At 45.2% G+C, this 13,431-nt stretch overlaps 1 protein-coding gene across 1 annotated transcript in view; it reads right to left on the bottom strand.

The window, feature by feature from the left end:
- LOC142202710 (beta-1,3-galactosyltransferase 2-like) overlaps positions 1-13,431 on the bottom strand; it is a 28,982-nt gene that overhangs the window by 3,470 nt on the left and 12,081 nt on the right. The window contains exons 2-5 of the mRNA XM_075272988.1: positions 7,410-7,502; positions 5,914-6,062; positions 5,656-5,829; positions 3,487-3,593 (exon numbers count right to left, since the gene is read on the bottom strand). Coding sequence (XP_075129089.1) covers positions 3,487-3,593; positions 5,656-5,829; positions 5,914-6,062; positions 7,410-7,502 — 523 coding nt within the window. The remainder of the gene's footprint in view (positions 1-3,486; positions 3,594-5,655; positions 5,830-5,913; positions 6,063-7,409; positions 7,503-13,431) is intronic.

Below are 13,431 nucleotides of genomic sequence, written 5' to 3'. Positions count from 1 at the left end.
ACTCAAAAAGTATGTTCCGGCAATGGTCAATCGTTCCCCACCCGAACCAGTGATCGTTCAGGGGGAACTAGAGTATGAGGTGGAACGGGTCATTGATTCACGCAGAGTGCGGAATTCCCTTCAGTTCCTCATACATTGGAAGGGGTATGGACCAGAGGAGCGTGTTTGGGTGGCAGCCAGAGACCTTCACGCTCCTAGATTGGTGGAGAAGTTATTACGTTCTTGCCCTACTAAGCCAGGGGGTCCTCTTGAGGGTCCGGAGGCCCCTCCTCAAAGGGGGTGTACTGTCAGGATACGGAGTCGCCGCGGTCTCCTTGCTGCGCGGCGTCTCCCTGGGAGACGTGTTAGGAGTTCTATTGGGTGTGCTTAGGTCATTAAGGGTTAATCTTTTCCTTGCCTTCAGTCTCCATGTCATTAGCCATCAGGTGTGTTCTCTTCTGCTATTTAAACCCCACCCAGGCATGGATCCTTGCCAGCCATTCACTTTGTGTTTCCTGGTCCCCCTGCTCAGTCTGATTCCCTGTCTGTTTGTATTCGGTCTGTTCTCTTGGTTTATTTACCCGGCTTGTATTTTTGACTATCCCTTGTCTTTTGATTTGGTACCTTTATTATATCTCCTGACTTGACCTCTTGCTCGTCTGACCTCGCCTTCTCTTCTGTGTCTTGCTGGGACTTGTGGTCCTCCCTGGTTCCATGCTGTTTAGTCTTTTGTTTTGCATTGCAGTTACACTGTGCTTTCTGTTTAGGTGTGACCCCCGTGACTCCAGTCCCTAGCACTTTCAGGGCCTCCTCTCCCCTTATCCTAGCCGCCGGATAGAAGCGTAAGGAGTCGTGGTAGGCGCACTTCAATTAGGAAGTGCATGGGTCTGCCTCATCTCAGATATTACAGCATAGTTATAGCTGCAGGGCCTGCAATCCCTTTTGTCATTAGTTGCACAGTGTTGCTTTCCAGCTGTGTCACTTTGCACTGCCTGACCCTGACTCCAATCCTTACAGTATCGCCAACCAAGAATATGGAGGTGCTTAGCATTCCAATTAAATTGGAAGATAGTCTTCTGTAGGTCCTGAAGTTCCAATCAAGGAACTGCCAATGAGAGTCTCGAAATGGTAAAGCCATGCAGGAGGCTTTGCTTAACTACCAAAATGTGACTCAATAGAGAACAGGCAGAGGTTGGGGTCTTTTGGGAGTGGATTTTGACGCGGAATCCATCTCAAAATCCGCTGCCAAAAATGACTAGTAGCGGAAAAAGCTGCGGCGTCTGCGGTGCGAGGCTCCAGCCCATTCATTTGGGCCTAATCTGGAGGGGAATGCCGCAACGTGATGCCAGTGCACTGCATCGGCATCCTGTCGCAGAAACTATGACGGAATGTGTACACGCGGAACTCCATGTGAACTAGCCCTACGGATGTTGAGAGGCAGTGCTTCAGTCTTAGGGCTCGTTCACGAAAATGTCATGTCATGCCATGTTGGAGGTGCTTTGGTGGACATAGAGGAGGTACTTGCAGAACTCTAGATGGAAGGTCTCTGTTGGGCTGGAATCCCACTTTGACTGATCTGGGTAGGTAGCAGTGCCCCAAACCTCACTGCCATAGAGAAGGGTCGGAGCAATGACTGATGTCAAATATCTTCAGCCAGACCGTGGAACCAGTCCTTCTTGCAGCATTACACAGACAGCTTGACAGAGGTGATCCAGTGACTATAACAGAACGATCTCCATATCGGTTCTGCATTTCTTGAAGTTGTGACTATCCCACAATCCATTAAGTTAAAGGGGCAAAATTATGCCGCATGAGCCCCACATATGCTTGAATAGCCTTTAAAAAAGCTATTCAGGCACCGCTAATGGTATTCTAAAAGCCCCCCCCGTTTTAAACTAAGACCATAAAAACATATATGCAAATTATACTTACCGTGCACAGTGGGCGGTTCATGCACTGGTGGACGTCATTTTCGGTCCCACCTTCCTCTAGTGTCTTCTTCCAGCGACGCCCTCCTTCCACGTCTTCATCTTCGGGTTGTCTTCGGGTCATTTTTGTCAATGGAAGCTCGCGACCGTACTGCACCTGTGCAGTACGATCGCGTAGTTCTAAGCAGAACTGAGCATGCTCAGTATGCTCAGTTCCCCTTAGAACTACGACAAAAATTGCACCGGACCGTGCGCAGTAGCGCTCCGGAGGGAGTGCTACTGTGCACTTGCGGGATTTAAACACAACCCGAAGATGAAGGCGTGGAAGGAGGGCATCGCTGGAAGAAGACACCAGAAGAAGGCGGGACAGAAGATGACGTCCACCAGTGCACGAACCGCCCACTGTGCACGGTAAGTATAATTTGCATATATGTTTTTACGGTCTTAGTTTAAAATGGGGGGGGGGGGCTTTTAAAATACCATTACTGGTGCGTGAATAACCGTTTTTAAAGGCTATTCAGGCATATGTGGGACTCATACGGCATAATTATGCTGATAGAGCCCCTTTAAGTGGCCATTTATGTGAAGTTCATATATATTATTTTAAGAAAAGAAATTGGCCTGTCTCTTAAGTGGAGAGCTGGAGCAAGGAATAGAACTGTACTTTAAGGGGAAGACAGCATTTCCCTGTGGATTACAAGTTAACCATTGAATTACAAATAGTACTGTGCAATACTTAGGGTGCACCCCAACGAGGGCCCAATCCAGGAAAATAGCGTTCTTAAAGGACTTGTATCTGTCACCTGTTTAAGTAACTGGGAACTAGGGGTATAGTGTTGGTTTGCTGCAATACTCCGTTCTATATTACATCGTATGTCTTCTCTGTTTCTACCTCATTGTATATTCTCCCAGGTCATTTTTCATTGCTTTACTCAGTAAACATTGCCCATGGAATTAAAACTGTGTGGCATCGCGTACCTGCTGAACCAGTGAGCCCAACCCTTGGCCCTGTGTCAATGCAGAGGGTTGGTGTAGTAGCGGCAGCTCGTAACATACAGGCCGGGGACAGTGGTTAACAAGGGCCTTGATAGCAGGAATCTCTATGCCATGTACTCTAGATTCTGTGGAGTCTCTTCTTACTACTACCTGGTAGTGAGGACTGGCGGCATTTGTAGAGGAAGCCGATAAAGGAAGAAAAGGAGAAGAGAATGAAGATTATAAGTGAAAAGCAAACACACAATGAATACAGGTTATCATGTAATGGGAACTTACTATGTACTACATGGAGTCAGGGGTGTAGCCAGAGGTAGAACCTGAGCCCCACTATAAAATCCGTAACAGGACCCAAGCGAATATATCATTTAGAATAGTGGTATAGTGTATATCATGCAGCAGTGGGACGTTTTGATCCCACTCAGGTTCCTGATACCTCTGTACCCCATATAGCTACAATTTTTCTATGGCCTATCCTGGACCCGGACTCCAGACCAATCTGCTGTAAGGAGACCTTTTCTGCAGCCATCTTGTACACCATACAAAGCTGAAACAGATAGCTTCATCCTGTGGAGGGCGCCATCACCTTAACTCAGAGCTGACTGAAGTTAGTGGGAGCTGAGCGGCAGTATAGGGAAGGGAGATTTCTGCTTCAGACATCAGAATGTCGGGGGTCTCTACCAATGCCATAATCTGAGGAAAGGCCATAAAAAATTAAGGCCTAATAACCCCTAAATATTGTTTTTTATTATTTTTCTAAAAGGCTTTACTAACACAGACATAAAACCCTTCACCCAACCTACCCAATAAATAGATCTCCCCACAGCCCATCTAGGGGAGGCTAGGACAGCAAAGCTGGAGTGGTAGGCAAGAGACCTGTGGATGGGGTGCAGTCAGTGTACAGAGAACTTTGCAAGGAGTAGCTTGGTGCACTGAGTAGTGGATGAGGATTATACTAGATGGTGCAGATGAATGCTTTGAAAGGGCTGTCTGGGATAAATTCATATTTTTGCAGTAAGCCCCCCATATCTCCCCTCCAACTTTCTAAATAACGTGTTTTCAAATTTTTTTTTGTTTTACTGTAATATACATAGGTCATGTGACCTATATATATATATTACATTTTTGATGAACTGGAAAGGGAGGTAAGTATAATGGGGCTTGGGGGGGGGGTCAATGAGGAGGTACACATCATAAAGAGTTTGTCCACAGTCATATAGCACTGTATAATATGGATTGCGAATGCACAATCCATATTATATTGTGCGGGGGTCACTATGGAGCATTATACCCTGCGGGGGCCACTATTGAACATTATACATTGCGAGGGCCCCTGTGAAACATTATACCGCGCAGGGGCCACTTTGGAGCTTATTATACTATGCATGAGGCTACTGTGGAGCCTTATACTGTGCAGGGACCACTGTGGAACATTATATTGCCCGGGGACCTGACTGTGGAGCATATTATACTGTGCAGGAACGACCTTGGAACATTATACTGTGTGTGAGTCACTGTGGAGCATATTATACTATTCAGGGGCCACTATGGAGCATTATACCATGTGGTGCCACTGTGAAGCAATATATTGTGTGGGGGTCACTGTGGAGTATTATACTATGTATGTGTGCACTACAATATATACAATAAGCTTTCATTGTGTGACTGTAATGATGATATATGGAGATGATTACAATATTAAAGCCAAAGGAGGAGGTTATTGATTGAAAACTAGGAGTCTAAAGAGTCAGTGCACCTCGACTTGGCGTGCAGTGGGTTATTTCTTATACTATGTATTATGATGTATTTGCTCTGCGTTGTATGCTCATGTCACTTTAATATCGCAGGTCAGTGTTCTAGCACATTCTGGAAGCTGTATCCATCGTTGCTACCCCTTGGTGACATCAGGTGTTACCCAAATACTCAGGGCAGGAGTATCTCCTTATTTAAGGGTCAGTTCCCATTCTCTCGTTGAGTAGTCCAGCTTGGAAGAAGGAACCCTTGTAGGGGCGGAGGATAACTTGGAGTGCCATCAACTTCAGAGAGTTTGCACAGTTTACGTTAGGCTCGTACTTGTTCCATTCTTCAGGTCCGATTGGGGATCCAAACAACAGAAACTCAACCCGCTTATAAAACGATTACCCGCGGAAACCTGTGGACCCACAGACAGTAATGGGGTCCACCGAGTTTCCACCCAAAAAATGTTGAGAGAAAAGCTCTGCTTGCAGGAATTATCTCTCCACATTTTTCAAGAGGAATGGGGAACGGAATCTCCAAACAGAATCCGGGCGCAGATGTGAACCTTACAGTAAAGAAACAGGTCCTCGGGTAGGCTATTCTACAGATACACAGTTCCTATGGTGAAGAAACCATGTCAAATAAGGAGGGAGGAGGGAATTCTCCCTTGACTTTTTTTTTTTTTTTTTACATAGAACAGCTGTTCCCCATATTTTGGTATGGCCAGTCATAAAGGTTTATCATGTTACCTCCTTACCCTAGGTTCACACCTCGCCTGGTCTGCTTGGGGACGGGAAGAATGGAGACCCAATCCCTTTTACCTGTAGCGGTAAGCTATGGGGGGATTCATTTTAGATGTATATAAGGGTCCCCTATAGGAATACATGTTGCTATATACTTACTGAACGTAGATGGAAATTTCTCCCACTTACCATCTGTATCATTATAGGACAATAGCTGCTCCCAATCTATATCCTGGACTCCAGCCTTTAACCTTGAAGATTTTTGCCCTCCCAACCTGGGGTTGTTTTATTTTACAATTTAGATGGAATGGACGTAGATTATGGTCGCTATTACCAAGGTTTTCACAAACAGTAACAGTTCCAAAAAGTCCCCCATTGTTAGCAATGACCAGACCCAGTAAAGCCTCCCCTCTAGTTGGATCTTCTACAAACTGGACCCAAAAACGAATCTGCAATAAGTTGAGGAATTTCTTTAACTTTTGCAAATAATGCAGAACCGTGACCCCGGCCGCTCAGTCAATCTTGCTTTTTACTCTTCCATGAGCCTCCAGATAGGTAACATGGTCACATCTGCGGCTGTGGTAGTCACCCTGGAATTCTTGCTCCAGTAGTGCATACATATGGCTGACCGTGCACTGAAGCAAACTCCAATACTGCCAGCCATTATCCCAAATACATCGAACTGTAAAGTAGGAAAGTGAAAAAATAAGGTACTTACAGGGATGTTCCCTCCTGCTCGTAACTCCGCATATACAGAAGCCAGTCAGTGCAACAAGCTCGGGAGTGAGCAAGTTATGCGAGTCCTAGATTTTTAATTAAAGCACCTAAGTACACAGACCCAAGGGGGAAAAGGTTCTAAATTGTGCCAATAGATCTAACACAGCAGTACACAGAAAATAAACTTGCTATGGTATATGTAATTTTCAGACAGTCCACTGAGTCACATGTATCACGACCAATTCCACTCAGCAAGCCTTGCAGTGAACAATACCTAGGGTTGAGCTGATCTTGAAATTTCAGGATCGTTTTTAAAATCCGATTTCCGATCATTTTCCATTCAAACCCGATCCCGATGCAAGTCAATGGGATTCTTTTTAATTATCGAAGATCCGATTTTAAAAATGATCCTATTCACTACACACTACTTGTTTAAATTTTTGGACTCCACGCTGTGTAGTGATTAAAAAGAAAAATCCCCCGGCTACTTAGCGCCCCTGTTGTCCGCATACCTGCACAGATCCGCTGCCGCTCCCCGTTCTTCTTGCTCCGGTCTTCTCTCATTGACATGCCTTCAGAGCGCCGTGCGCGCCCCCACCTGCCTAGGTTAGTGTTAGAGATGATGGGAGTAGGCAGGGCTTGTTGTGGCTTCGGAGAGTGTGGGCGGGGAAACGTGAGTGCATCACTCACGTCTCCCCTTCCAGTACCTGCCCACACTCTCCAAGGCGCAAGGCGCTCTGAAGGCATGTATAGGAGAAAGAAGAGGAGCGAGAAGAAGGAGGAGTGGCAGGGGCAGCACTTCTGTGCAGGTAAGTTGAGGTATTGGAATTCTGTTCCTGATCTTTTTTAGGCTGGATTGGAACCTGATCGCGATCGTGAAATTTACTCAATCGCCGATCGGGATCCGATCTTTTCTGATCCCGATCGCTTAACCCTAGCCATACCGCCTCGGAGTCTCCGTGCATTTACCAAAAAACTATCCATGCTGTGCACAGTAAATTCTTGTGTTGAGCACCAGTTGTGTGACCTGTGAGGAAGATAGCTCGGTAGCAGCAGTGGTGCAGACCCAAATAATCAAAGACAGGGACACAAAAAATGCAGCAAATCAGTTTATTTAGAAAAAAAAAACTGGAAAATAAATAAACTTTCACTTCAGCCACAAAATGAGCAAAACAAAACACAGCCTTAACATCAGGCAAAACAAGATAAAATCCTGCTCGTCTGAGCGACTAATTAAACAGAAAAGTTATCCTAACTATACGTGTGGTTTACTATCAGTCACACAAACAAAATAAGTACAATATTGTCTCACCGGACTCAGGGTTACATGGCAGATCCAGACGCCTCTTCTCTCTTTCTGGATCTGCATTGGAGTGCTGGAACTGCAACTGCAACGTCACATTGCCTGCGCATTTTGCATGAAATTAATTCCAGTCCATCAAGTGCAACCTATAAACTTACCAAGTGGATCCAGAGAAAGCTATAAAACCCGCCATCAGGTGGATGCCAAGTGCTGCAATAGAAGAAAAAAAATTCTTCCAGCTCCAATATTCCATTCCAAAAAATTGTAACTCCTATAGTTCCAAGAATACATTCAGGCCCATCTTGTACTTGTCTTTGTTATCAGACATCACCACATCCAGTGTCAGTAAGTGCCATAGTCTCACTGCTCTTACTGTAAAGAATCCCCACCTATGACTATGGCCAAACCTTTTTCCCTCCATATATAGAGGACGCCCCTTTGTCACAGTTACAGGCCTCGGATTACAGAGATTATTGGAAAAAATACAAGATGTAATATGTCTAGAAAAAGTGCAGTGAACAACATAACTGAGGAGGAAGAAAACCTCCTTAATATCATACAATACACCAAGTAATAAGAATGAGAGCCACAACAGCAAAATTACTATTAGTTTTGGCAGAAGTCTCCGGGTTATTGGTAACCCTTAGCCATCGTATTCATGACTGGATATTACATATTACATGTGCTGGTGACGCTGGGACTGCTCTTATTAGATTTACCGTATTTTTCGGACTATAAGACGCACTGGACTATAAGACTATAAAACTATAAGATAGGTTTTAGAGGAGGAAAATAGGGGAAAAAAATTTTGAAGCAAAAAATGGTAAAATATTTAATATATGGGAGTTGTAGTTTTGCAACAGCTGCAAGGCCACATTGACAGGTGACCCTGCAGCTGTACGGGGACGCGTAGAGTGTTTTTTTTTTTTAGTAGACCGGACATTTTCGGACACAGGGATACCTAATATGTATGTGTTTGACATATGATTTTCTACTTTTATATATATTCTAGGGAAAGGAGGTGATTTAGAACTTTTACTTATTTCATTTTTTTATTATATATTTTTAAAGCTTTTTTTTTTTTTTTTTACTATTTTATTCCCCCCCGGGGGCTTGAACCTGCAGTCATTTGATTGCAAGTCCCATAGACGGCAATACAACTGTATTGCCGTCTATGGGCCATTCTATATTTTACTATTACGGCTGGTCATAGACCCAGCCGCAATACTAATATAGCAGTGACAGGCCTGGGAGCCTCATTAGGCTCCCGGCTGTCACCCGAACAGGTCGGCTCCTGCGATATCGCCACACAGGAGCTGGCCTGCAACTTTACAGGTATGGGGCCGGTGGGGACCGGCCCCGGGGGAGAAGGGGCCGACAATACAGACCCGGCATCCGCTGTAATAGAGAGGCGGATGCCGGCGAGGGATAGATGCCGGCACAGGTGCCGGGGCCTGAGACATCGCTTGTTTGTTCCTGCCCTGCATGAAGCCAGCGGCGGCAGGAATGATGCTGACATTCCGCTCCTCCGTCCCCCCGCCGGGAATAGCATCATCACTCCTGCCGCTGCTGGCTTCATACAGGGCAGGAACAAACAAGCGATGTCTCAGGCCCCGGCACCTGTGCCGGCGTCTATCCCTCGCCGGCATCCTCCTCTCTACTACAGTGGATGCCGGGCGGCCACATTCGGACTATAAGACGCACCCTTCTTTTCCCCCCAAATCTTATAGTCCCAAAAATACGGTACTTTACCAAGCGGCCTTTCTGCTCAGTTGGCCCTGTCTTTACCTTCACTGACATTGATCCTTAATGACAATGACGTGCCTTCCTTGCCCCCAAAGAGTGATCACTCAAGAATGAATCCTTCAAACTAGGTTGAGAGGATATCGTTACTCCATAGGGAGAGAACCACCAATTAGATGTGTGGAGTCTAAGCCATGAGCGCTCCACTGTGCAAAGGAACATGGGAAGAATATGCAAGTCTGACTTCCATGATGTAATTAGGAAGCCAGTGCCTCAGGCAAGCAAACCAATAGAGGGCGCTCCCTTTAACATCATGACGACCTTCTTAAAGGGAGCGCCCTCTATTGGTTTGCTTGGATGAGGCTCTGTCTTCCTAATTACATCATGGAAGATAGACTTGCACATTCTCAGTCAGCGCCCTCTATTGGTGTGCATACTTGAGGCACTGGCTTCCTAATTACATCATGGAAGTCAGATTTGCATATTCTTCCCATGTCCCTCAAACTACTAAGCAAAGGGGGATATGACTTTGGGAGATGGAGATCAAGAACTCCTGGAGGAATTATTCTTTATACTTAACTTCATGGATTTAGGAACGTTTAGAAGAAGGAGTCTGTGTGAATGGCGGTGTTAGGACTATGCAGCAGGTGTAGCCATGATATCAGAGTCGCAGCCTGTTCCACTGTCTCTGCTCAGTCCAGCATGCATGGGGTTAATTCCCTTGCAGCCGATAGGCGTGGTCGGTCTGCTGACTGACACTGGTGTCAGCCTATCGGCGTCTGGCTTGAGCACCTGGGCGGGTTGATCGGTCCCGCCTTCCCTCCATTTAAGGAGGCTGTTTTGGGCCTTCAGATGCTCTAGTGTAATTTGCAAAATATCTGTGTGTGTGCATGGGTTCCTGTGAAGTTCTAAAATCCCACATTGTGCATAGTAATTTTGCCCTAGTAATTGCCCAGGGAACTCCCACCTAGCTAGCCTCAAACCTCAAGTTGTGTTGCAAGTCTGTGCAGACATTACTTGTCAGAGTGCTGCCTTAGTTAGGCAGGCTGCTACCTGTGGTGTGGGTACGGCCTAGTAAGCTGCTGGGAGCACACGGTCATTGTTAGTTGTGTTGTCTAGTGATGAAGTAACCACTAAGACTTTAGTATTCATTTAGCGGCTGCTTTGTGCTGCAGTGGCAACTCCCCTGTGAAGTAACAGGGACTACTTAGTTTTAGTGGAGTAGCCCAGCAGTGAAGTTAACTGTCGGGCCTTGTTCACACCAGTACGCCCTGCAGTTCTGAACCCAATGGGCTCCGCAGGATATATATATATTTTTTTTAATATGTCCTGCCGACCGTAACAGGCGGTAACTGAGGGCAGGGCGGGCTTTATACAGTGATGTCACTTCCGGTCACACTGTCACTTCCTCTTCTCTGGCAGACACACAACTAGGGAGTATAATACTGGGATGTATTACCTCATATACTGAGCACAGTCACCTTATACACATGTAGTCGGATATTACTGTGGTGTTATCTACCTCATATACTGAGCACAGTCACCTTATACACATGTAGTAGTGTAGTAGGATATTACTGTGGTGTTATCTACCTCATATACTGAGCACAGTCACCTTATACACATGTAGTAGTGTAGTAGGACATTACTGTGCTGTAATCTACCTCATATACTGAGCGTAGTCACCTTATACACAATTAGTAGGGTATTACTGTGGTGTTATCTACCTCATATACTGAGCACAGTCACCTTATACACATGTAGTAGGATATTACTGTGGTGTTATCTGCCTCATATACTGAGCGTGGTCACCTTATACACATGTAGTAGTGTAGTAGGATATTACTGTGGTGTTATCTACCTCATATACTGAGCACAGTCACCTTATACACATGTAGTAGTGTAGTAGGATATTACTGTGGTGTTATCTACCTCATATACTGAGCACAGTCACATTATACACATGTAGTAGTGTAGTAGGATATTACTGTGGTGTTATCTACCTCATATACTGAGCGTAGTCACCTTATACACAATTAGTAGGGTATTACTGTGGTGTTATCTACCTCATATACTGAGCACAGTCACCTTATACACATGTAGTAGGATATTACTGTGGTGTTATCTGCCTCATATACTGAGCACAGTCACCTTATACACATGTAGTAGTGTAGTAGGATATTACTGTGGTGTTATCTACCTCATATACTGAGCACAGTCACCTTATACACATGTAGTAGTGTAGTAGGATATTACTGGGGTGTTATCTACCTCACATACTGAGCACAGTCAACTTATACACATTTAGTAGTGTAGTAGGATATTACTGGGGTGTTATCTACCTCATATACTGAGCACAGTCACCTTATACACATGTAGTAGTGTAGTAGGATATTACTATGGTGTTATCTACCTCATATACCGAGCACAGTCACCTTATACACATGTAGTAGTGTAGTAGGATATTACTGTGGTGTTATCTACCTTATATACCAAGCAGTCACCTTATACACATGTAGTAGGATATTACTATGGTGTTATCTACCTCATATACTGAGCACAGTCACGTTATACACTGTTGGCCAAAAGTATTGGCACCCCAGCAATTCTGACAGATATTACTCATGTTCTTCCAGAAAATGATTACAATCACAAACTCTTTGGTATTATCTTCATTTAATTTGTCTTCAATTGAAAACCACAAAAACAATTGTCAAAAAGCCAAATTGGATATAATTCCACAGCAAATATAAAAAAGGGGGTGGACAAATGTATTGGCACTGTTTGAAAAATCATGTGATGCTTCTCTAATTTGTGTAATTAACAGCACCTGTTACTTACCTGAGGCGCCTAACAGGTGGTGGCAATAACTAAATCAGACTTGCAGCCAGTTGAAATGGATTAAAGTTGACTCAACCTCTGTCCTGTGTCCTTGTGTGACCACATTGAGCATGGAGAAAAGAAAGAAGACCAAAGAACTGTCTGAGGACATGAGAAGCAAAATTGTGAGGAAGCATGAGCAATCTCAAGGCTACAAGTCCATCTCCAAAGACCTGAATGTTCCTGTGTCTACCGTGTGCAGTGTCATCAAGAAGTGTAAAGCCCATGGCACTGTGGCTAACCTCCCTGGATGTGGACGGAAAAGAAAAATTGCCGAGAGATTTCAACGCAAGATCGTGCAGATGGTGGCTAAAGAACCTCGACTAACATCTAAACAAGTCCAAGCTGCCCTGCAGTCCGAGGGTACAACAGTGTCACCCCGTACTATCCAGTGTCAGCGTCTGAATGAGAAGGGACTGTATGGTAGGAGACCCAGGAAGACCCCACTTCTTACCCAGAGACATAAGCCAGGCTGGAGTTTGCCAAAACTTACCTGAGAAAGCCAAAACCGTTCTGGAAGAATGTTCTCTGGTCAGAGGAGACAAAAGTAGGAAAAGGCCTCAACATAGAGATTACAGGGAAAAAAGAGGCCTTCAAAGAAAAGAAGACGCCCCCTACAGTCAGACATGGCGGAGGTTCCCTGATGTTTTGGGGTTGCTTTGCTGCCTCTGGCACTGGACTGCTTGACCGTGTGCATGGCATTATGAAGTCTGAAGACGACCAACACATTGTGCAGCATCATGTAGGGCCCAGTGTGAGAAAGCTGGGTCTCCCTCAGAGGTCAGGGCTCTTCCAGCAGGACAAGGACCCAAAACACACTTCAGGTCAGCACTAGAAAATGGTGGTGAGAGAAAGCACTGGAGACTTGTAAAGTGTCAGCAATGAGTCCAGCCCTGAATCCCATAGAACACCTGTGGGGGAGGGGGAGAGAGCCCTTGGTGGCAGTTTGGAGAAGGCCCCCTTCACATCTCAGGGGGGACCGCGAGCAGTTTGCCAAAGAAGAATGGTCTAAGATTCCAGCAGAGCCTTGTAAGAAACTCATTGCTGGTTACCGGAAGCGGTTGTGCGCAGTTATTGTGTCTAAAGGTTGTGCTACCGAGTATTAGGCTGAGGGCGCCAATACTTCTGTCCGCACCAGTTTAGGAGTTTTGTGTAAAATGATCAATGATGTGACTTTTTTTCATTCTCTTTTGTGTTTTTTCATTGCAAACAAAATAAATGAAGATATTACTAGAGATGAGCGAACACTAAAATGTTCGAGGTTCGAAATTCGATTCGAACAGCCGCTCAATGTTCGTGTGTTCGAATGGGTTTCGAACCCCATTATAGTCTATGGGGAACAGATACTCGTTAAGGGGGAAACCCAAATCCGTGTCTGGAGGGTCACCAAGTCCACTATGACACCCCA

Source organism: Leptodactylus fuscus, chromosome 5 (assembly GCF_031893055.1).
Source record: "Leptodactylus fuscus isolate aLepFus1 chromosome 5, aLepFus1.hap2, whole genome shotgun sequence".
Lineage (NCBI taxonomy): Eukaryota > Metazoa > Chordata > Amphibia > Anura > Leptodactylidae > Leptodactylus > Leptodactylus fuscus.
This window is presented reverse-complemented; position numbering and strand designations above follow the sequence as displayed.